We start from the raw sequence: 25,800 nt of genomic DNA on the forward strand, positions 1-25,800 counted from the left end.
AACAATGGAGGCGCGGAACATGGTCCACTCAGACTCAATGTCCCCCGCCTCCCCCGGGACGTGGGAAATGCTCTGCCGGAGGTGGGAGTTGAAGCTCTTCCTGACAGGAGATTCTGCCAGATGTTCCCAGCAGACCCTCACAGAGCGTTTGGGTCTGCCAGGTCAGACCGGCATCTTCCCCCACCATCTGAGCCACCCCACCACCAGGTGGTGATCAGTTGACAGCTCCGCCCCTCTCTTCACCCGAGTGTCCAAAACATGCGGCCGCAAATCCGATGACACGACTACAAAGTCGATCATCGAACTGCGGACTAGGGTGTCCTGGTGCCAAGTGCACACATGGACACACTTATGCTTGAACATGGTGTTCATTATTGACAATCTGTGTCGAGCACAGAATTCCAATAATAGAACACCGCTCGGGTTCAGATTGCGGGGGGCGTTCCTCCCAATCACGCCCTTCCAGGTCTCACTGTCATTGCCCACGTGAGCATTGAAGTCACCCAGTAGAACGATGGAGTCCCCAGAAGGAGCGCTCTCCAGCACTTCCTCCAGGGACCCCAAGAAGAGTGGGTACTCTGAGCTGCCGTTTGGTGCATAGACACAAACAACAGTCAGGACCCGTCCCCCCACCCGAAGGCGGAGGGAGGCTACCCTCTCGTTCACCGGGGTGAACCCCAATGTGCAGGCGCCCAGCCGGGGGGCAATAAGTATACCCACACCTGCTCGACACCTCTCACCGTGGGCAACTCCAGAGTGGAAGAGAGTCTAGCCCCTCTCGAGAGGGCTCGTACCGGAACCCAAACTGTGCGTGGAGGCTAGTCCGACTATATCTAGTCGGAATTTTTCTGCCTCGCACACCAGCTCGGGCTCCTTTCCAGCCAGAGAGGTGACATTCCATGTCCCAAGAGCCAGCTTCTGCAGTCGGTGATCAGACCGCCAAGGTCCCTGCCTTTGGCTGCCGCCCAGCTCACATTGCACCCGACCCCTTCGGCCCCTCCCACAGGTGGTGAGCCCATGGGAAGGGGGACCCACGTTTCCTTTTCGGGCTATGCCCGGCCGGGCCCCATGGGCGAAGGCCCGGCCACCAGACGCTCGCCTTCGAGCCCCGCCTCCAGGCCTGGCTCCAGAGGAACGCCCCGGTGACCCACGTCCGGGCGAGGGAAAACGAAGTCCATTTATTTCAATCGTCATAAGGGGCTTCTGTGAGCCGTGCTTTGTCTGGCCCCTCACCTAGGACCCGTTTGCCATGGGTGACCCTACCAGGGGCATGAAGCCCCCGACAACATGGCTCCTAGGATCTTAAGGGCACGCAAACCCCTCCACCAGGATAAGGTGACGACTCACGGAGGGGTATTTATATGTTCATTTATTTATTTATTTATTTATTTGAGGATCCTCAATGCAGGTTTAAATTGACCTTTCAACAAATTACTAGCCTGTATCATTGACGTGGATCAATGCTACAACTGCTGTTTAGTCAATTTATCCTACCAGTCACACAATCACACAAACTCCAGCGCTTTTTTAGGCCTATCCAGGGATGGGTATAAAACCCTCCCAAACAGCTTGGAAAAACGGACAAAAGAAAGAATCTAAGCCCTTCTTCAATTAAGAAAAAGAAGCTCTGTTTTTCTTAGCCCGTTCCTTCCACTGGGACTCTAACCCAAGCCAGATCCCTCAGCTCGGAAGAACAGACAAAGAAGAGTCTACGCACTTCTTCGATGAACAAAAAAGAAGCTCTGCTTTTCTTAGCCTGTTCCTTCCACTGGGACTTGAACTCAAGCTGTATCTCATGCACCTCTATGTTTTACGCGTTTCACAACAACACAATCACACAACTTCAGGCCCTTAACGTACTTGTCCCCTGGTTCGTTGCACTGCCGGGTCCCGTCAATCCACCCCTGTCAGACGAAGGCAGACCTAAGATGCTGGCCCAGCGAAGAATTTCCTTCCCAGGTCTTTCTTTACCAGGTACTGCTAATGGACGCTGGCCCGTCGACGGTGTACAGCGTGTCGTCCTCCGTCAGCCAGATGGTGGGTATGAGAGATCCCGGGTTTCTGCACCAAAATGTTAGAGTTGTGCTCACTCCAACTTATTTTGCAAGAACCACACGGGAGACAAGCAAGTCCTTTTAGACACCTGCAGGTGGAGAGTCCATTCATTGCCTTGCATACAGCGATGATTTATTAAGAAAAACAGAGTGGGGGTAAGAGTGGACTGAATAGAGAAAGCCCTTGTCCTCTAGTTTATTTATTACCGGTTACATTCCACTATAAGCATAAAACTAATCTAACCAGGTTATTTATTACAGGTTGCATTCCAACATAATCATACGATAAAGATAATCTGGAAAACCCTGACAATGATGATGATGATAATGGGATAGGCTCCAGCACGCTTGAAGGGAAATATGGCAGAAACCAATGTGGGTTGTGTGATACAATAATCTGTGGATCTATTCCTAGTGGTATAATTAAAGGGACACAGAAGACGTATAGTGGCAATATGCGCCCTTCAACGTTGTTTGTGCTTGTTTTATCATATTGCCTCGTCATTCATTGTTCATCCTTAAAATCTTTTATGTAATTATGTCACGGGTCGGATGGAGCAGGGCGACCAAATGCAGCATGGACCAGGGTTTATTCAGCAAAACAAACTAATAGACTCGGCAAACTGACATGACTTAACGAAATAACAAAAGGACTAACCGACAGGGACAAATGACGTGAAAACATTAAGACAACAGGAACCAAAAGACATCAAGACAACAACACATAAACAATGATCTGACGGGGCGTGCGGGGCAGACAGGACTTATATACACAACAGGTAACAAAAGGCAGGTGAGAATAATCAAACTAATCATGGGCACGCAGGAGGGGAGGGGCAAGCACACAGACAGAAACCAAGACAGAGACACATAGTAACACGGCTGGGGACGAGACGTGATAGCACCACCCACACACACACACAAGGGACGGCTCCTGACATCCTAAAAAACGAAACCCCCACATGCTGAACGGACGGGCGGGGGGTCAGTGCACCAGTCCAAATGGCCTCACCAGCCATGGCAAAGTCCTAACCGCGGCCGGCGTCAACTCTGGGGACATGAACCGCAATTGGCGGCGACTCTGGGGACATGAACCGCAATCGGCGGCAACTCTGGGGACATGAACCACTATCGGCGGCAACTCTGGGGACATGAACCGCAATCGGCGGCAACTCTGGGGACATGAACCACAATCGGTGGCAACTCTGGAACACGAACCACAATCGGCGGCCACTCTAGAGACATGAACCGCAATCGGCGGCAACTCTAGGGACATGAACCGCAATTGGCAGCAACTGTAGGGACACGAACTGCAATCGGCAGCAACTCTAGGGACACGAACCGCAATCGGCGGCATACGAAAAGTCAGAGCCGCAATTGGCGGCGTTTGGAAGTCCGGACCGCGATCAGCGGCATTCGGAAGGCGAGGCTGTGCGCAGCTGGATCGAAGTCTGGCGACTGTCGCGGGTCCGGCGCAGCTGGCTTGAAGTCTGGTGACGGTCGCAGGTCCGAAGCAGCTGGCTTGAAGTCTGGCGACGCCCGCAGGTCCTGCGACACCGGGGTGGAGCCCGATGGCGGCCGCGAGTCCTGATGGCGCCGGGAGGAACTCCGATGGCGGCCGCGGGTCTGGCGTCGCGGGTGCGAAGTCCGATGACAGTCGCAGAGCTGATGGCGCCGGGAGGAACTCCGATGGCGGCCGCGAGTCCGGTGTCGCTGGGGCGAAGTCTGATGGCGACCGCGGAGCCCATGGTGCTGGAACAAGCTCGGACGACGGACGTGGATCAGGCGTCGCAGCGGGAGCTGATGGTGGAGGGGGGTCCAAACGCTGGTCGCTGTAGTGTTCAGATCATTCTGTCACGGATCAGCTGGAGCAGGGCGACCAAATGCAGCTTCGACCTCGTTTCAGCAAAACAAACTAATAGACTTGGCAAACTGACATGACTTAACAAAATAACAAAAGGACTAACCGACAGGAACCAAAAGACATCAAGACAACAACACACACAATGATCCGACGGGGCGTGCGGGGCAGACACGACTTATATACACAACAGGTAACAAAAGGCAGGTGAGAATAATCAAACTAATCATGGGCACAGGAGGGGAGGGGCGAGCACACAGACAGAAACCAAGACAGAGACACATAGTACACGGCTGGGGACGAGACGTGACAAATTATTAGTTATAATGGCAATGTCAAAATACACCCATGTCTTCATGAGATCTTTTCAAACAATATATGCATTTTTAGGTTGTAAATGGCAACCATTGATGGGGTGAGTAGTTAAATCATTTTTTTTGAGGAACAGTTAAGAGTGTGTGACTAGGTGTTGCCTTTTCTTTTATAACAAATGAACAAGAACGCTCAAACTCAAAATATGCTTTTACGGCGTGCAAATTGTCCATAAGTGGCTACATTTATTTTAATTTCATGAATGGAATTAATGTAGACAGTGATTTCATTGTGTAACGACCGTGGCCGTCACGCATTTTATTCCTATTCTTTATTATTGTGTAAAGGCTGAGGCCACAGGTTATTCCATCCATCCATCCATCCATCCATCCATCCATCCATCCATCCATCCATCCATCCATCCATCCATCTTCTGTACCGCTTTGTCCCCACGGGGGTCGCGGGCATGCTGGAGCTTTTCCCAGCCGTCATTGGGCAGTAGGCGGGGAACACCCTGAACTGGTTGCCAGCCAATCGCAGCACACAGAGAGACGAACAACCATTCGCACTCACACCCAGGGGCAATTTGGAGTGCTCAATTGGCCTACCAAGCATGTTTTTGGGATGTGGGAGGAAACCGGAGTGCCCGGAAAAAACCCACGCGGACACGGGGAGAACATGCAAACTCCACACAGGGAGGGACGGAGGCAGAATCAAACCCACACCCTCCTAACTGTGAGGCGGACGTGCTACCCAGTGCTACACCGAGCCGCCCTCACGTTATTCCAATTTTTATTAAATTAAATATGTTGAATTAAAGATCATCCTTTTCAGTTAAGTACATGTGCCAGCATTTTCTATACGGAAACGTTTTAAATAACACTGGAACCCCTCTGAATTGGTGTTCGAAATAGGACGTGTCAAATCCTACCCAAGCAGGCTTCTTGTTTCCCCCAAACTCTCTCTTGTCACTTGCCAAGTGGCTATGCTTCTTTATATTTTGGCCTTCTCATGGGCTAACTAACTGAAGCCGCTCTATTTCAACATGGCCACAAAACCCCTAGACATAGGCAGTCACATTCGCAATGCTTTCCAACATCACTAACCTATTACCTTTTGGGAGCATAGACCCTGCCATTCGTCAGATGTTAAACACTGGTGGTGGTCACTATACAGCAACCAAGTTTAATCTGTTAGAAAGCCAGATTATCCAGCCACCCAGTGGGTAGGACATGACGAAACCCAAAGAGAATAAAGAGAGCGTGTGTGCTGTGTGAGAGCAGAAGAGAACAGAGCGTGTGTGGGGGCAAGTGAGCAAGAGAATGCTCCCAGATAAACAGACCTAAGCTGCAACTCACCGCTCACTAAAGTTTTCACACTATAATTAGAGGGGCCCCCATTTTTTCTCAGTAATTCCAGCTCAAGCAAATACTTCTTGTGGCTTGGCAAACCATTTGTGGCATACATGTTTTCATGTTTATGTTTATGTTGTTTCATGTGTTAACTCATGTTTTCAAGTGTTAACAGAGCATGGGACAAGGCTCTCTGTCTGTCTTGTTCCAATACTGCACTTTACCAAAAGTTGTCACTATTAATTCTTGAGTTCACTTCATGTTGTAGAAGCAAAAATTATAGAGAAAAATATGTTTGACAGTGATATTCTATGTTCTTCTATTCAATTTCTATTTATTACCATTTACATTTCTGTTAAACACACACACACTCACACACAAACACAGACACACTTCAATTGTTGGCCTTATCATGATTTTGTTTTGGTATTTGGTGTTTTTTTATTTAACAAATTCAAAAATTTAATAACAGTTCCTTTTGCTTTGTAAAGGCAAAGAGACACCAATGAGAAAATAAAATCTACACATTTGCGCACGAACACACACAGACACAAATTAATTATCGGCCTCATTATGATTTTGTTTTGTTTTTTATATATCCGCAAACAATACTGATATTTGATGAATTCAAATGTTTAAGAACATTTCCTGTCTCTTTGAAAAGACAAAGACACCAATGAAAAATGCCCTTATTTTCCAGACTATAAGCCGCTACTTTTTGCACAAGCCAAGTCAAGTCAAGTCAAGTTTATTTGTATAGCCCTAAATTACAAACAGTCTCAAAGGGCTTCACATAGCCAAAATTGACAATTATTCTCAAAGCATCCCCTGATCTTAAGCTCCCAAAAGGACAAGGAAAAACTAAAAAAAAACCTGCCAGGGGAAAATGAGAAACCTTGAGAAGGGACCACAGATGGAAGGATCCCCCTTTCAGGATCACCAGGTTGTAATGGATGCAGAGAGGGCACAAGTAATACATAATGTGAAAATCAATGAAAAAATGGATGTCGGAGGTGCCCTCGATTGTCCTGGCAGTGTCTTCAAGGGGGTTGAGCTGCAGTTTCTTCATCTTGAATTGGTCCCCGAGAATCCAGCTAGCCGCTATCAGCTTTTGAGCCACCTAGCCGGGGAGAGGGGTGGGCAGAGAGAACAAAACAAACTCCGGCCAAATCGGCCACTACAAGTTAGTTAAAGGCCATCTCATAGAAATGTGTCTTTAAACGTGTCTTACATGTTTCTACTGAGGTAGTAGTTCTAATATCCATTGGTAGGGCATTCCAAAGCTCTGGAGCCCGAATAGAGAATGCTCTAGACCCTGCAGACATTTTCTTGGCCCTTGGTGTAACTAAAAGACTAGCGTTTTGCGAACGAAGGTTACGAGACGGAACATAAGGAACGACGAGGTCGACGAGATATGAAGGCGCTAAGCCATGCAGTGATTTATAGGTTAGTAGAAGAACCTTAAAGTCACATCTTAAATGGACCGGGAGCCAATGTAATTTGGCTAATATTGGGGTAATGTGATCAAATTTTCTTGACAGTGAGAGCAGCCTCGCAGCGGCATTTTGCACTAACTGTAGACTTTTGATACTGGACTTAGGAAGACCAGAGAACAATACATTACAGTAGTCCAGGCGTGACGTGACAAACACATGTATAATAGTTTCCGCATCCCCGGTCGAGAGGATAGGACGAATCTTAGCAATATTACGAAGGTGAAAAAGCGCAATCCTGGTTATATTCTTAATGTGTTTTTGAAAGGAGAGCGTTTGGTCAAATATTACCCCGAGATTAGTTACCGTATCACTCTGAGTGATAGTACGGTTATCTATAGTTATAGTGGTTTCCTTAAATAAGTGTTGATAACGAGTAGGACCAATGATCAACATCTCAGTTTTATCTGGGTTAAGACGAAGGAAGTTGAGAGACATCCATTGCTTGATCTCCGCAAGGCACGCCTCGAGATTACAACAGTCCCGCGGATCTGTCATCGATAACGGCATATATAATTGGGTGTCATCCGCGTAGCATTGAAAGCTAATATTATATTTACGTATTATGTCCCCAAGCGGAATCATATAAATATTAAATAAAATCGGTCCGAGTACCGATCCCTGTGGGACACCACACGTAACATTAGAAAGCTCAGAGGACGTATTGCCATGGACCACTCGGTGCGTCCTGTCTGATAGATAGGAATTGAACCAGCTTAGTGCTGACCCTGAGATACCAACACAACTTTTAAGACGCCCTAATAAAATATCGAAGTCTACAGTGTCAAAGGCAGCACTAAGATCGAGTAGTAACAATACAGACGACGTATTTGAATCCATAGCTATGAGGAGATCATTAGTCACTTTAGCAAGTGCTGTCTCTGTAGAATGATTAGCTCTAAAACCAGACTGAAAAGAGTCATATCGATTATTAGCGACCATGTAATCAATAAGCTGCTGCGCTACTACTTTTTCGAGAAGTTTTGCTATGAATGGGAGGTTTGAAACTGGCCTATAATTACTGAGACAGTCCGGGTCAAGATTTGCTCGCTTAAGTAGCGGTTTAATAATAGCGGTTTTAAAGGCTGTTGGCACTATCCCAGAGAAAACAGACAGATTGATTATATTTAAGACGGACGGTCCTAAAATTGGAAATAATTCTTTAAGTAGTTTGGCTGGAAGCGGGTCAAGTAAACATGTTGTTTGTTTAGCCGTACTAACCAATTTTGTAAGCATTTTAAGGGACACGCTTTTAAAATTTGAGAGGGTTATTGCATGATCCCCAGCGCTAGTAACCGGCGGAGCGATTGGAATGGTATTCTTGATCTCGTCCCTAATGGACTCAATCTTTTGAGCAAAAAATTTCATAAACTCGTCAGCTGAGTGGAAGGAGCTATCGGGGGTCGGCTGGGGGTTAGATTTGCCACTGTATCAAATAGGTATTTAGGATTGTTTTTATTAAGATTAATGACTTGCGAAAAATAACGAGTTTTTGCTAAAATAAGCGCATCTTTATATTTCAGGAGGCTGTCCTTCCATGCCTGATGGAAAACCTCAAGTTTGGTTAAACGCCATATGCGCTCATGCTTTCTACATAATTGTTTAAACGTACGTGTTTCATCTGTGAACCACGGAGTTGGCCATCTACGGCGAGTTTTCAGACGTAGCGGTGCCACAGAGTCGATGGCTTTTAATAATGTCGCATTGAATTCATTTGTAAGATTATCAATAGAGCCGCTGTATGCGGGAAACATGGCGGTTGCCGGCGACAGTAACTCAGATAGCGCAGTTGCAGTCATGGAGTTAAAATTACGGCTGCTATAATTCTGATTGCTCTCTTGTCTTTGACAAGGAACTAAAATTTCAAATTTTATTAAGAAATGATCAGACAGAACAGTAGTGTATGGCAGTACTGCTATATTTGAGGTTGCTAGTCCCCGGGATAATACCAGATCTAAGGTATTTCCATTCTTATGCGTTGAACTCTGCGGCTTGTAGTCTGGTGCAGCGTATCTATGGACTTTGCATGGTTTTTGTGATGTCTAATACACTTATACACTCATTAGTATAAAGGTTATGGAACACTGCTGTGCGGCACCGCTGTTGCGCGGCACCGCTGTTGCGCGGCACCGCTGTTGCGCGGCACCGCTTTGCGCGGCACCGCTTTGCGCGGCACCGCTTTGCGCGGCAGAGGGATATGTGACCAGACACATGGTCACTGGGGAGGAGAGTTGTGTGTTGATCACATCCGTCCGTCTGGCAAATAGTGTTGCACGAACAAGAGACGCAATGGGATCAAGACGGACATTTCTGGAGAAAGGAAGCTTTTACACACAAACCCTCTTTATGGAGGACAAAAGTCAAAGGCAGTCTAGTTGGTTCTTAACGAAGGAAATGGAGCTGCTGCAGCTACTGTAGAGGTTTTATCCGGCCACTAATGGGCTCTGGGCTACAGTTGATGACATCTTGTTGCTTCACTCTTTTCAGTTTTTTTCTTTCCGGGTCATGTCTTCTCCGGATCTTTATGTGTAGCTTGTATTGCATTGCCAATCACCCCTGTAAGTGGTCCCATTTTATTTATCACTAGTTGTTTTTTGCGCATGTTTCCCTCAGGTTCCCTCAGGTTAAGTTTATTTGGTTATTGCTGAAATTTATTCGTGTTCCAGTGTTTGCGGAGCTCCTCCATCTCTATCAATAAACGTTAATAAAAGGTATGCGTCCCCAAAGAACCATCTCTTTCCCGACAATCCTCTTTGTGTATACCGTATTTGCCGGTGTATTAGTCGACCTTTTTCGATCCAAAATCGACCGAAAAAAATCAAACTCGACTTATACACTGAGTCATAAAATTTAACTTCGTATTCATCGCTTCAAATGTGATGGTAACCAAGGCCGTTTCTCATGCATCTCATTGTGCGTGGGTGTGCGTCCGTCAGGCTCATCAAACAGCGAGAAACTGAATCATTATAAAGCGTTTGTCGCATTAACACGCATCCTCAGCAACAATTTCAAATATTCTCACCTCAATAACGGACATCGAAAGCCAGGCAGCAACGATGACTGCTAGGGGGAAGTACTGGGTATTGAGCGAATGTGCGAGTCATCGCGCGTCAAGCAACGACAATAACTACCGGTACGTAAACATTCAATCGCCATGTCTAAATGAATGTCGTTGGCACTTAGAAAATATTCGCCAAACTTGGCCAGACTTCCAGGGGAAGAGGCCGAATTTTCACTTTTTCTGGCCGACCGGAGGAACCATCCGAGGCGGACACTTTACGGCGGTTGAGTCGTTGGCACTTAGAAAATATTCGCCAAACTTGGCCGGACTTCCAGGGGAAGAAGCCAAATTTTCACTTGTGGTGGCCGACACGGGGAACCAGCCGAGGCGGACACTTTACGGCGGTTGAGTCGTTCGCACTTTGAAAATATTTGCCAAACTTGGCCAGACTTCCAGGGGAAGAGGCCGAATTTTCACTTGTGGTGGCCGACATGGGGAACCAGCCGAGGCGGACACTTTACGGCGGTTGAGTCGTTGGCACTTAGAAAATATTCGCCAAACTTGGCCGGACTTTCAGGGGAAGAGGCCGAATTTTCACTTGTGGTGGCCGACACGGGGAACCAGCCGAGGCGGACACTTTACGGCGGTTGAGTCGTTCGCACTTTGAAAATATTTGCCAAACTTGGCCAGACTTCCAGGGGAAGAGGCCGAATTTTCACTTGTGGTGGCCGACATGGGGAACCAGCCGAGGCGGACACTTTACGGCAGTTGAGTCGTTGGCACTTAGAAAATATTCGCCAAACTTGGCCAGACTTCCAGGGGAAGAGGCCGAATTTTCACTTGTGATGGCCGACACGGGGAACCAGCCGAGGCGGACACCTTACGGCGGTTGAGTCGTTGGCACTTAGAAAATATTCGCCAAACTTGGCCAGACTTCCAGGGGAAGAGGCCGAATTTTCACTTGTGGTGGCCGACATGGGGAACCAGCCGAGGCAGACACTTTACGGCGGTTGAGTCGTTGGCACTTAGAAAATATTCGCCAAACTTGGCCGGACTTCCAGGGGAAGAGGCCGAATTTTCACTTGTGGTGGCCGACACGGGGAACCAGCCGAGGCGGACACTTTACGGCGGTTGAGTCGTTCGCAAATTCTCTCCCCTCCCTGACGGACATATACAACACCCGGTGCGTCAGCATAGCTCACAACATCATCAAAGACAACACATATTCCGCCTCCTGGGAGACGCTACAGACGCATTCGAACAAGGACTACCAGACTGAAAAACAGTTTCTTCCCAAGAGCCATCACCGCTCTGAACTCTGAGAAAACAACACCAGCTACAATACTCCTTTAAAAACTACGTGCAATAACTATTTATTATTTACTTTCTGTACAAACCTCATTCATGTTAATACGTATACCCACATTGAACATACTGTAAATAAGATTTTTAACCTTCATTCTTAGACTAATAGCTATACTGTAAATAAGATCTTACACTTTTATTTTTCTCCGAATTTCGTTGTACAACTAAGTTGTTAAATGACATTAAAGGGCATTCTATTCTATTCTATTCTATTCTATTCTATTCTATTCTATTCTATTCTATTCTATTCTATTCTATTCTATTCTATTCTATTCTATTCTAAAAGGTAACATAGAAACATTTGCGGTTTATAGTCCGGTGTGGCTTATTTATGAACAAAACAAGATGTTCCCCTTAATTTTAGCTGGTGCATTTTACAATCAGGTGCGGTTTACAGTGCAGAAATAACAGTAACTGCATTCTACACATTTTTCATTTGTACAACAATCATTAATACAACCATAGAAATGCTGAAATATATTTCTGTCATATATGTTTATTTCTTTTAGGAATGCTACTTTTGACTGCTGATATCCTTGGTCATGATTTTCACATCTTCCAGATCCTCACCCACCCATGGGTATCTTCACAGAGTGCTGTTCGCCATCTATATACATTACACCGGGGGGAGACTGAAGCAAAGGTCTTTGCAATATGTTTTATTCTTACTTCCTTGGTGATCTATTTACATTCAAAATGTCTGCACTGGAGAAATCTATTTCTTTAAATTGATGGCAACCTGATATGCGAACAAAGCTGGTCCCAAGCCCGGGTAAATGCAGAGGGTTGCGTCAGGAAGGGCATCTGGCGTAAAAATTTGCCAACATTTCTCATAATGCGAACCCAGTCTCTTCATTCCATACTGATGGAATGCTGATATTCGCTGTGGCGACCCCTGTGTGTATATATATATATATATATATATATATATATATATATATACACACTACCGTTCAAAAGTTTGGGGTCACATTGAAATTTCCTTATTTTTGATTGATTGATTGATATCTTTATTTCGAACATCCAAAACAAAAACGAAAAAACAAAACAAATAACACTCTAAAGTGCCACATATAAGTCCATAAAACAAACAAACAAAAAATAAACCAACAAACAAAACAAAAAAAATACATAAATAATAATTATAATACATAAGTAAAAAAATGAGTAAAGAATGCTCGAAAAGGAGTAGGAAGAAGCATAGCTTTTTATATTCCTACCCCTTTCTCACTTTATCCATTAAACCAATGATTCAACACATACTGTAATTCTACAACAGAACACAAGTAGATACACTTTCACACTTATTTTTCTGTTTCATTTTTACTTGTGTGTAGCCCTTTGGCACTTTTAGCCTTTGTACCCGCTAAACAACATATTTTTGTACATTCTTTTAAACTCGTGGATATTTGGACTTTGCTTGAGTTCCTCACTTAGATTGTTCCATAGTTTGACCCCAGTTATAGTGATACAGAAACTTTTTAAGGTTGTTCTTATGTTTAAGATTTTGAAGTTGTGATTCCCCCTTAACTTATAACCTCCCTCCCGATTCCTAAATAAGTTTTGGATATTTTCTGGTAGTTGTTTTGCTTTTTCCCTATACATGATGATTGCTGTTTGATAAGATACTTTGTCAATGAATTTCAATAGTTTGGATTGTATGAAAAGTGGATTTGTGTGTTCCAAGTAGTTTACTTTATGAATAGTCCTTATTGCTCTTTTCTGCAGAATGATAAGTGGCTGTAGTGAAGTTTTATAAGTATTCCCCCAAACCTCAGCACAGTTATGCAAATAGGGCAAGACAAGAGAACAATAAAGTGTACGAAGTGAATGATAATCCAGTAATTCTTTTGCTTTGTATATGAGTGCCATGCTTCTTGAAATTTTAGACTTTACGTTTTTGATGTGTGACTTCCAACTCAGCCTGTCATCAAGAAATTTGTTTTCCTGCACTCTTTCAATTTCAGTCCCATCTATTTCTATTTGTATCTTTATGTTCGCTTTGCCAAATACCATAAACTTGGTCTTACTTACATTTAATGATAATTTGTTCCAGTCGAACCACATTTTTATTTTTTTCATTTCCTCATTCAACACTGATTCCACTTGTTGGATGTTATCACCTGAACAAAAGATATTTGTGTCATCTGCAAAATTGACGAGTTTTAGTTCTTTAGAGACTTTGCACATGTCATATATATACTAAATAAATAATTTAGGGCCTAAAACTGACCCTTGTGGAACTATGCTATGTCCAAATATCCAGAGCAGTGATTACCCAACTTTGCATATTGTTGCCGTTCTCGCAGATAATCCTTTATCCAGTCTAATACAAATCCCCTTATCCCATATTTTTCTAATTTATTGAATAGTATATTATGATTAATTGTGTCAAAAGCTTTTTTGAGGTCAATGAAAACTCCCACTGCATGTCGTTTGTTATCTATTGCATCTGTGATTTCCTCGATTGATTCCATTAATGCCTGTGCTGTTGATCTGTAATCTCTAAAACCATATTGGTTCTCTGCAAATAATTTATGTTTTTCCAAAAAGCCATCCATTCTACTGTTAAAAAGCTTTTCCAATATTTTTGAGAGTTGTGGCAATATTGAGATAGGTCTGTAGTTTGTAAAGTTGTGTTTGCTCCCAGTTTTATGAAGAGGAATGACCTTAGCAATTTTCATCTTCTTTGGGAATATACCAGTTAAAAATGACAAGTTACAGATGTACACAAGTGGCTTTGAAATCCCCTCAATGATTTGCTTAACTAACATCATATCAATCCCATTCCAGTCGGTAGGTGTTTTATTTTTGCATTGTTTTACAATGTTAATGATTTCATTTTCATCAACTGCCTTCAAAAGCATTGAGTGAGGATTCCTTTCCATTAATTTATCTCTGTTGCCTACATCTGGCGCTGGAATCGGTATGTTTTTTGCTATTTGAGGCCCAACAATTACAAAGAACTGATTAAAACTGTTTGCCACTTCTTCCATATTATAATTTTCAGTATCATTTATAACAAAATATTTTGGTAATTTGTGTTGTTCGGTACCTTCTCTAATAATGTGGTTTAGGAGAGTCCATATCCCCTTAATATTATTTTTGTTATCCTCTAATTTATGCTTATAATATTCTTTCTTACGTAATCTTATAATATTGGTTAATTTATTCTTATATCTCTTTTATTTATCTTCAGCGCCTTCTGTTCTCTGTTTTATGAAGTTCCTATAGAGTATTTTTTTCTTTTTACAGGCATTTCTTAAGCCTTTTGTCAACCATGGACTGTTCTTATATTTAGTTTTTTTATTATATTCCTTGATTGGACAATGCTTATTATATAATGAAGTTAATATAGTCATCAATTTATGGTATGCATTATTTATATCTTTTTCTTTATATATTGCATCCCAGTTCTGTTCCATTAATTCATGTTTTAGAGTAGCAATTGTCTCATCCGTCCTAATTCTTCTTTGTTGTTTATACACCCCAATTTCAGATTTGAAATTATCATCATATACTGTGAACACTGGAAGGTGGTCAGTAATATCAGTAATTAATAACCCGCTTGTTGTCCTGTTTTCTATTATATTGGTGAATATGTTATCTATCAGAGTAGCACTCTGTGATGTTACTCTCGTGGGTCTACTGATTGTAGGAAAGAGACTCAGGCTATGCATTAAATTTAAAAAATCATCAACATTTTGTTGCTTATTTGGATTTAATAGATCAATGTTATAATCCCCGCAAATGAAAATATTTTTGTTGCCTTTTTGTATAATCACACTTTCTATCCATTCTGTGAATGTCTCAATGCTAGAACCAGGAGCTCTATAGACACAGCTTATAATAATGTCTTTTTTCTTTTCAACACAAATCTGTATCGTGAGACATTCAAGAAGATTGTCCACCACCTGTGTCATAGCCTCTAAAATCTTGAATTTCATATTCAAATCAACATAGATTGGAACACCACCCCCACCTTTACTCTGTCTGTTATTTTGTATGAATTCATAGCCTTCCATCTCAAAGTGCATTCCCTTCTCAGTCGTAATCCAGGTCTCAGAAATAGTTATTATATTAAATGGTTGTTTAAATGTGTTTAAGTAAGCCCGAATGCTACTAAAATTTTTATATAGACTCCGGCTATTGAAATGGATAATAGATAGCTTATCTTTTGTTAAGATGTCCATATTGTACTGATCATTGCTGTAATAATAACATGTGTTGTTTGTGGTGGAGAAGAAATTATTGTCTGGGTCGATGTCCTGATCTATTCAAGATTCAAGATTCAAGAGATTCAAGATTCAAGAGTTTTTTATTCGCCATGTTTGAGCGTGCCAAACAAGGAATTTGACTTCGGTAAATGACCAGAGTGCTGCTTTCACTGTAATCAAACGTTAGTTGGAGTTGTTCATGTTCTTGTATCCACTGTGTTACATCTCCATTGTTGCTTGATGTAGGTTGAGTAGTGTCCCTGAGCATTATGTTTGTGTTTTGTGTTGTTACCTCCATTCAGTTCCAAGTCCACTCCAGTTGATTTTCTATTGAGGATACTTATTCGAGCTTTTCCAATTCCTCAATACTCCTCACCATCAGTATCTTGGCCTCTTCTGGTGATCCATTAAGCTTGATGTATATCTTGCAATTTCTGGTCCGTGTACTCTGTATTTTTTTCATTCTTCTCAAGTGGCGTGCTTTCTTTGCAATATCCGCATTGGTCTTTGTCAAATGTTCATTGATGTAGATGTCTGTGCCTTTGAGCAACTTACCCTGCTTTAGAAGTGCAACTTTGTGCTTCCTGTTGACAAATTTCAGAATGACTGCTGGCTTGTCATTACTGTTTCTTCTGGGCAGTGGATGACATGCTTCAACCTGGTTGGAGTCCATAGTTATTCCTTTAGTTTGCAGAAACTCAGCTACCTGTTGCTCAGCTGAGCTTGCATGTTGCTCACAGCCATCGTTACCTGCCGTCACTGCCCTTGCATAAGATATAGGTTTAATTGCTATTCCCGTGATGACAATGTCATTTATTCTTGTATATTGCTCAATGTCCGCTACCCGACTTTCAAGGTAGGCAAGCCGCTTGTCCTTCTCAGCATTGAGCATACGGAGCATCTTTACCTCTTCCACCAGTGCCAAGATGTTTTTCTGCTGCATCCTTACAGCAGAAACTTTTTCCGAAAGGAAGTCAAGTGACCTTTTTATGTCCTCGACCTCCTCCGTGGACATGGTTAGGTTTTTTTTCGGCCCCATATTGCTCACGTTAGTCACAGCTATCTCTTTGACAGCTCAATCAGCTGTTTCCCGGTAAATCAGCTGTTAGCAGTCTGCTAACAAACTCGCGGGTTCGCGATCTGCTTAGATCAGTTACGTTTACTTGTATTTCCTTTCACTAAACAGCACAGGGATGGTTCGTCTGTGGCAAGAAATTAACAACAGAAACTGCACAGGAATGGACCGTCTGTGGCAACAAAGTTACAAAAGTGACAAAAAAAGATCTTCTTGAACTCCTCCACGTTCAAAGGTCCACTGGGACCTTGTTTGAGAGGAAAAATTGTTTGCAAACAGGAATGTGCTCCGCTTTTGCTCTTCGCCGTGGCGATCATACAATTTTTGAAGGAAAAGCACTGTACTTTTCAATGAAGATAATTTTAAACTAGTCTTAACTTTAAAGAAATACACTCTATACATTGCTAATGTGGTAAATGACTATTCTAGCTGCAAATGTCTGGTTTTTGGTGCAATATCTACATAGGTGTATAGAGGCCTATTTCCAGCAACTATCACTCCAGTGTTCTAATGGTACAATGTGTTTGCTCATTGGCTCAGAAGGCTTATTGATGATTAGAAAACACTTGTGCAATCATGTTCACACATCTGAAAACAGTTTAGCTCGTTACAGAAGCTACAAAACGGACCTTCCTGTGAGCAGATTGAGTTTCTGGAGCATCACATTTGTGGGGTCAATTAAACGCTCAAAATGGCCAGAAAAAGAGAACTTTCATCTGAAACTCGACAGTCTATTCTTGTTCTTAGAAATGAAGGCTATTCCATGCAAGAAATTGCTAAGAAATTGAAGATTTCCTACAACGGTGTGTACTACTCCCTTCAGAGGACAGCACAAACAGGCTCTAACCAGAGTTGAAAAAGAAGTGGGAGGCCGCGTTGCACAACTGAGGAAGAAGATAAGTACATTAGAGTCTCTAGTTGGAGAAACAGATGCCTCACAGGTCCTCAACTGGCATCTTCATTAAATAGTACCCGCAAAACACCAGTGTCAACATCTACAGTGAAGAGGCGGCTGCGGGATTCTGGGCTTCAGGGCAGAGTGGCAAAGAAAAAGCCATATCTGAGACTGGCCAACAAATCAAAAAGATTAAGATGGGCAAAAGAACACAGACATTGGACAGAGGAAGACTGGAAAAAAGTGTTGTGAACCGATGAATCCAAGTTTGAGGTGTTTGGATCACAAAGAAGAACGTTTGTGAGACGCAGAACAAATGAAAAGATGCTGGAAGAATGCCTGATGCCATCTGTTAAGCATGGAGGAGGTAATGGTCTTGGGTTGCTTTGATGCTGGTAAGGTGGGAGATTTGTACAGGGTAAAAGGGATTCTGAATAAAGAAGGCTATCACTCCATTTTGCAACGCCATGCCATACCCAGTGGACAGCGCTTGATTGGAGCCAATTTCATCCTACAACAGGACAATGACCCCAAACACACCTCCAAATTGTGTGAGAACTATTTAGAGCAGAAGCAGGCAGCTGGTATTCTATCGGTAATGGAGTGGCCAGCGCAGTCACGAGATCTGAACCCCATTGAGCTGTTGTGGGAGCAGCTTGACCGTATGGTACGCAAGAAGTGCCCATCCAACCAATCCAACTTGTGGGCGCTGCTTCGTGGGGTGCGATTTCTCCAGATTACCTCAACAAATTAACAGCTAGAATGCCAAAGGTCTGCATTGCCGTAATTGCTGCAAATGGAGGATTCTTTGACGAAAGCAAAGTTTGATGTAAAAAAAATCTTATTTCAAATACAAATCATTATTTCTAACCTTGTCAATGTCTTGACTCTATTTTCTATTCATTTCACAACGTTTGGTGGTGAATAAGTGTGACTTTTCATGGAAAACACAAAATTGTTTGGGTGACCCCAAACTTTTGAACGGTAAAATATATATATATATATATATATATATATATATATATATATGTATATATATATACAGTATAAAAGTGAATACACCCCTCTCATTTCATTTTTGATTATATCTTGTCATGGGACAACACTGAAGAAATGACACTTTGAGACAATGTTAAGTGTCACTGTAGAGCTTGGATAGCAAAGTAAATGTATTGTTACTTCAAAGTAACTCAAAATACAGCAATGAATGTGTAAAATGCTGGCAACAAAAGTGAGTACACCCCAATTGAAAATGTCAAAATTGGACCCAAATGTCAATACTTTGTGTGGCCACTATTATTTTCCAGCACCGCAGGTAACCCTTTTAGGCATGGAGTTCACCAGAGCGTCACGGGTCATCACTGGAATCCTCTTCCACTCTTCCATGATGACATCACGGAGCTGATGGATGTTGGAGACCTTGCGCTCCTCCACCTTCCGTTTGAGGATGCCCCACAGATGTTCAATAGGGGTTAGGTCTGGGGACATGCTTGGCCAGTCCTTCACCTTCACCCTCAGCTTTTTTAGGAAGGCAGTGGTCGTCTTGAGGTGTGTTTGGGGTCGTTAGGGTGTTGGAATGCTGCTCTGCAGCCCAGTTTACGGAGGGATGGGATCATGCTATGCTTCAGTATTCCACAGTACATGTTGGCATTCATTGTTCCCTAAATGAACTGTAGCTCCCCAGTGCCAGCAGCACCTATACAGCACCAGACCATGATGCAACCACCACCATGCTTGACTGTAGGCAAGAAAAACTTGTCTTTGTACTCTTCACCTGGTTGCCGCCACACACGCTGGATACCGTCTGCATGGCTGTTGTCCCAGAAAAAAGCCTCTTTTAAAAAAGATGCACAAGGAAGCTCGCAAAAGGTTTGCTGAAGACAAGCAAACTAAGAATATGGGTTACTGGAACCATGTCTGTGGTCTGATGAGACCAAGATAAACATGTTTGGTTCAGATGGTGCCCATATATATATATATATATATATATATATATATATATATATATATATATATATATATATATATATATATATATATATATATACACACACACACACACACACACACACACACACACACACACACACACACACACACACACACACACACACACACACTGCTCAAAAAAATTAAAGGAAACAGTTTTTTTATCAGGGTATGGCATGAATTCAATTAGACTTTTCTGCTAAGGTTTTGGTCAGGTACGTGGCAGAGGGGGTTATTAATCAGTTTCAGCTGCATTGGTGGAATTAACAACAAGTGTACTAGAGGGGCAACAACAAGATGGTCCCCAAAACAGGACTGATTTTGCAGGTGGAGGGTTCCTCCCTCTTGATATTTTTTAACTGTTCTTCCACAAGTGTTGGCTTTAGCTAGAGTCCTTATCACGACTGCATGAGGCGATATCTTAACCCTCGTGAAGTTGCGCAGATTGTCCAACTCCTCCAGGATGGCACATCAATGCGTGCTGTTGCAAGAAGATTTGATGTGTCTCCCAGTACAATCTCCAGAGCATGGAGGACATTCCAGGAGACAGGCAGTTACTCTAGGAGAGCTGGACAGGGCCGTAGACGGTCCTCATTCTATCAGCAGGACCGATATCTGCTGCTTTGTGCTAGAAGGAACAGGTTGAGCACTGCCCGAGCCCTACAGAATGACCTCCAGCAGGCTACTGGTGTGAATGTCTCTGACCAAACAGTCAGAAACAGACTTCACAAGGGTGGCCTCAGGGCACGGCATCCTGTAGTGTTTCTTGTGCTCATTGCTCAGCACCATGTAGCTCGATTGGCATTTGCCATAGAACACCAGAATTGGCAAGTCCGCCACTGGCGCCCTGTGCTTTTCACAGATGAGAACAGGTATACCCTGAGCACCTGTGATAGACGTGAAAGGGTCTGGAGAAGCCAAGGAGAGCGCTATGCTGCCTGCAACATCATTCAGCATGACCGGTTTGGTGGTGGGTCAGTGATGGTCTGGGGAGACATTTCCATGGAGGGACAAACAGACCTCTACAGGTTAGAGAACGGCAGTCTGGCCATTAGGTATCGGGATGAAATCCTGGCACCCATGGTCAGACCCTATGCTGGTGCAGTAGGTCCTGGGTTCCTCCTGATCCACAACAATGCCCGGTCTGTTGTGGCAAGAGAATGCAGACAGTATCAGGAGGATCAAGGAATTGACACAATTGAATGGCCCTCATGATCACCTGATCAAACCCGACATAATGTTTCAGTCCATCCAGGTTTCTCCTCAGACTTTACAGGAGCTCACTGATGCCCTTAGACCAGGGGTGTCCAAGTCCAGTCCTCGAGGGCCGCATTCATACATGTTTTCCAAGTTTCCCTGGTTAAACACACCTGTGCAGGAGCCTGATCATTGAATCAGGTGTGTTTAACGAGGGAAACTTGGAAAACATGGAGGAATGCGGCCCTCGAGGACTGGAATTGGACACCCCTACCTTAGACAGATCTGGGAGGACATCTCACAAGACACCATCCGTCGTCTCATTAGGAGCATGCCGCGACGTTGTCAAGCATGCATACAAGCTCGTGGGGCCACACAAGATATTGAAAAGAATTTTGAGTTGCAGAAATTGAATTTAGGCAAAAAGGACGAGCCTGCCATATCATTTTTTCACTTTGATTTTTGGGGTGTCTGTATACTGAGCCCTCTGTAGGCTGAAAACGTTTATTTCCATAAGAAGATGTGGCATCCTTTTGTTCCTGTGACATTATACTGTCCATATCAGTATAGATATCCCCCCAAAAAAATTTCACCCTTGAAACCTGATGTGTTTTAGAAGTGTTCCTTTAATTTTTTTGAGCAGTGTGTGTGCTTTTCCCCTCAGGGGTCGCCACAGCGAACATCAGCATTCCATCAGTATGGAATTAAGAGACTGGGTTTGCATTATGAGAAATGTTGGCCGTATACCGTAATTTGGCCTTATACCGTAATTTTCGGACTATAAGTCGCTCCGGAGTATAAATTGCACCAGCCATAAAATGCCCCAAAAAGTGAAAAAAACATATATAAGTCGCTCAGGAGTATAAGTCGCATTTTGGGGGGCAATTTATTCGACAAAATCCCACACCAAGAACAGTCATGAACGAGCAACAACAGGCTAAACGATAGATATGCCAACATGACAAACACAAACAAAGAGCTGAGAACGGGCCTGACGTAACATATAGAGTTATTAAAGACAACTATTACATAAATAACATGCTTATAAAGCCATCTGTGTCACTCCAATTCATTAAATCCATCGATCGTTCGATACAATAGCAATAACAGGCTAAACGATAGGTATGCTAACGTGACAAACACGAACGAAGAGCTGAGAATGGCCCTGCCGTAACATATAGAGTTATTAAAGAGAACTATTACATAAATAACACATTTATAAAACCATCTGTGTCACTCCAATTCATTAAATTCATCGATCGTTCTTTGTCAACAATGTGTGCGCGCGGCTGACGACGCTTGCAATTCAAAATATTCCACAGGCCCTTATAACGATATATAAATCATATTTCAAATAACTATTATATAAGCAATATTATCAAACCATCTGTGCACTTTAAATCATTAAATACATAGATCAAATTCCTCGTCCTTTGTCAACAACGCCGCACGTGCGTCCTGACGTCAGCCTCGTCGTTATTCCACAGATCTACTATATAAATATATTGTAGCGTTAACAAAGTACAAGGAAAGACGTGGGTTTGGTAAACGGCTCTTTATTTAACAAAACAAACTTCCAAGCATGTGGCGGCGTGGACTTCCAGCCACCGATGTGGAAGAGCGCTCCATACAATAGGACCGGGCGTGCGTAAAAGCCATGTCCGAGCCCCATGCACCGTCCGCCGACAGCCACCCGGCCGAGCGCCGGCCCCCGACTTCGATCCACGGAGGTGAACGAGAGCTCAGTAGAGTAGGACCGGGCGTCTGTAAAAGCCATCATAGTTTTTCAAACCTTCTATGTCACTCCAAATCACTAATTCCTTTAATCTCTGCGTCCTCCGTGTCACTTAGAAACAAAGCTGCTAATGATGCCGGTAGTACGTACGTGGGTACATTTATCCTTTATGTAAACAACAGCCGCGCCGCGCTGCGCTGTGCCACTGACGTCACTTGAAATTCAAATTACAGTAATGTTTTGGTATACATCACGGTTCTCCAAACTTTCTTTCTGCTGCTCGATTACTGTTTTCGGCTGCATATTTTACAACTTGAAGTTTGTTACCTGCAAAATATGAGTTTCTTTTTGGTGCCATTTTCTTAAGCCCTTCCCATTTAGAGCGCCCTCATCCAATTTTTTTCAGATGTAGTTTTTTTGTTTTGTTTATTTGGTTGTTTCTTCAGTCAAAGTCTGCTTTATTGTCGATTTCTTCATATGCCAAGACACACAAAGAGATCGAAATTACGTTTCTACTATCCCACGGTGACAAGACATAATACACAATATGCATACAAGTAAACAACACAAAAAAAAACCAAGAAGGCACAAACAATGAATAAATAAGAGTGATGAATAAATAATAAATAAACAAATAACATAATAACTATAAGAGGAGCAAAAAAGGAGCAAGTGTGCATTCAGCAGACAGTGGACTTGGATATGGCTCTTTAAAGTGTTAATTGCTTTATTTGATTTTTTCTCTATTTTTTATGTTTTGAATATGTTCAAGATAAAGATATAAAAGCATGTGAAGTGATCAACTATACTAAAAATAACATGTGAAGTGGTCAACTAAGTCGCCCCCCCACCCAAACTATGAAAAAAATGCGACTTATAGTCCGAAAATTACGGTGTATGTATATATATATATATATATATATATATATATATTTTTTTTTTTTTTTTTTTTTTTAACCTACAAAACAAAAATTTATCAAACAATATGTGCTCAAAATGAGGCAGCATGATGGAGACCATATCCACGACTGCAGGTAGTATCAGCTCTTCTGAATGGTGTGGTTTTTTCTTGCACTGAGCAATTTGGTACGCTGCTTTATATGATGCTTACAGTGCTTGCTGATTGACTGAAGTAGCATTCACAAAGTGGGATGATTGTTGGCAATATTCAGCCCGTTTTTGCTGAAAAATCTCAAGCATCTTATCAGCATGATTTGGGTGCAATGACTTTATAAGTGCCGCCTTAATTTATTTGGCTTCATACTGTCCGCTGTCACCATGGTAAGGCACAGTAAACACACCGGTCTTTCCTCGTCTCCCATCGTGGTCGCAATGAAGCTACGTACACTTCATCATATTTCCTTGTCTTAACTTTCGTGTGACTCTCAATTCTCTTATCTCCATCTCTCTCCGCCGTTCTTTCCAACCCTGATCAATATTTTCCCATGGTGTCCCACTGCACTTTTCATCGCCTGCTCTGTGCTGTGTGTCCGTATGTTCCGTGCGCTCTACACTGTAGAGCGACTACTCCTTGCGCACACTCTTACAGTGATACCACCACTCCCACCGACTCCAGTGGATGTTTAATTACCCTTTAATCTAGTACAGCCAAAAGAAAAGCATGTTCCCTGGTGTCACACACGCCCCCCTTGGTATGCGTGCCCCACTATTTGAGAAGCACTGATATCTATCTATCTATCTATCTATCTATCTATCTATCTATCTATCTATCTATCTATCTATCTATCTATCTATCTATCTATCTATCTATCTATCTATCTATCTATCTATCTATCTATCTATCTATCTATCTATACACGCACGCACGCACACACACACACACACACACACACACACACACACACACCACACACACACACACACACACTGACACACACAGACACACACACACCATATTGGCCCGAATATAAGACAGTGTTTTTTGCATTGAAATAAGACTGAAAACGTGGAGGTCATCTTACATTCAGGGTCTAGACAGTATACCCATTCACAACGCTAGATGGTGCCAGATATATTTAAAGTGAATGCTGAACTTAACTCCCCAGGCCAAAGCAAACCCGTTCCGAAGAATAAAAATAAAAATAGCGGTAGCACGAAGAATAAAAAATGAAAAAATAGCGGTAAGAAAGAAAAGAGTAGAAAATAAGAGAAGAGATAACAGAAAATGGAGAAACTGTTAGAAAGGTTCCTATGTTGATGTTAAAATGTTGGACAGTTACGTCACCGTGCCTTAAGTCTTGCGTGAGTTGTATCAGCTTGTCGCGATTGTTGGAGCTTGTGCGCAGCGGTAAGTTAAAAGTTGCTGGTATCGACTGAGTGTGTTGCTGTGATCATGTGCGTCTCTGACACAAAGTGAGTATATACATTTCATTGTTAGCACTGTCCACTGATGTGGCGTTTGTCCGATCGCGGTTTGCTTCGTGTGCGCACCGTTTGATTGACAGCTCCCGCACGCTCCTTTAAGTTTGCCTCGCATCGTACGAGTAGCCAGCCATTACGCAGCGGCACGGCAACTAATGGTCGCCAGCAAATGTATTTTGTTGTCTCAATGACTTATGTTTGGTGTGTTGCAGAGTATTTCATTTATTGTTATTTAGTATAGTGGAACCGTTAGTTATGTAATGTGTGCCGTCTACTCGTCTGAAGTTGAGCATTGACTTATGTGCTGTATTTCTGTCTGTTGCAGAACCCCACCCCCACCCCACAAACCACACACACCCTTCACACGCTTCACACAAGAATCACACACACAAGAATCACATTCGCACACCCAAACACTCACCCATGTACATTACGGTATCTACCGTATTGGCCCGAACATAAGACAACCGTGATTATAAGACGACCCCCTCTTTTTCCAGACTCAAGTTTGAAAAAAGACTTTCTGAACACCAAATTGAATAATTATACAGATACAGTGTGTGTGTGTGTGTGTGTGTGTGCGTGTGTGTGTGTGTGTGTGCATGTGTGTGTGTGTGCATGTGTATGTAGTGTCATAGAATAAGGGATACATAATGCATTATAGAAACCAAGTACCATATTGTTAAGGATTTATATAACACTTTGCAGTAATACAAATATGTCCGGGTTGAAAGGGTGGAATTTTCTTAGTCGTTGCAAGTAGTATCGTATTTTTCGCACCAAAAGGCGCACTGGATTGTAAGGCGCACCCTCATTGAATTTGTTATTTTAGAAATTATTTCATATATAGGGCGCACCGGATTAAAAGGCGC

The 25,800-nt window shown here is 42.9% G+C and overlaps 2 protein-coding genes across 18 annotated transcripts in view; one reads left to right on the forward strand and one right to left on the reverse strand.

Annotated features, from left to right (window-relative positions):
* The window catches only part of bcas3 (BCAS3 microtubule associated cell migration factor), a 322,912-nt gene that overhangs the window by 186,912 nt on the left and 110,200 nt on the right, over positions 1-25,800 (forward strand). For 16 of the 17 annotated variants that reach the window (XR_015859651.1, XR_015859656.1, XR_015859654.1 and 13 more), the window contains one exon: positions 11,948-12,081. The exons of the other annotated variant lie outside the window; for it this stretch is intronic. Coding sequence is in view for 11 of the 16 variants with exons in the window: in XM_088381953.1 (XP_088238079.1) it covers positions 11,948-12,081 (134 nt within the window). In the remaining 5 variants the exon portion in view is untranslated. The remainder of the gene's footprint in view (positions 1-11,947; positions 12,082-25,800) is intronic. 17 annotated transcript variants of the gene reach the window in all.
* Positions 14,558-16,598, reverse strand: LOC148394781 (uncharacterized). Its single transcript, XM_088381329.1, has 2 exons — positions 16,406-16,598; positions 14,558-15,711 (listed from the first exon to the last, which is right to left on the reverse strand). The coding sequence occupies exons 1-2, from the start codon at positions 16,596-16,598 to the stop codon at positions 14,624-14,626; spliced, it is 1,281 nt and encodes a 426-aa protein (XP_088237455.1). The 3' UTR covers positions 14,558-14,623.

The sequence above is a fragment of the Syngnathus floridae genome, chromosome 7 (genome assembly GCF_059516105.1).
Source record: "Syngnathus floridae isolate MCC-2025c chromosome 7, RoL_Sflo_1.0, whole genome shotgun sequence".
Lineage (NCBI taxonomy): Eukaryota > Metazoa > Chordata > Actinopteri > Syngnathiformes > Syngnathidae > Syngnathus > Syngnathus floridae.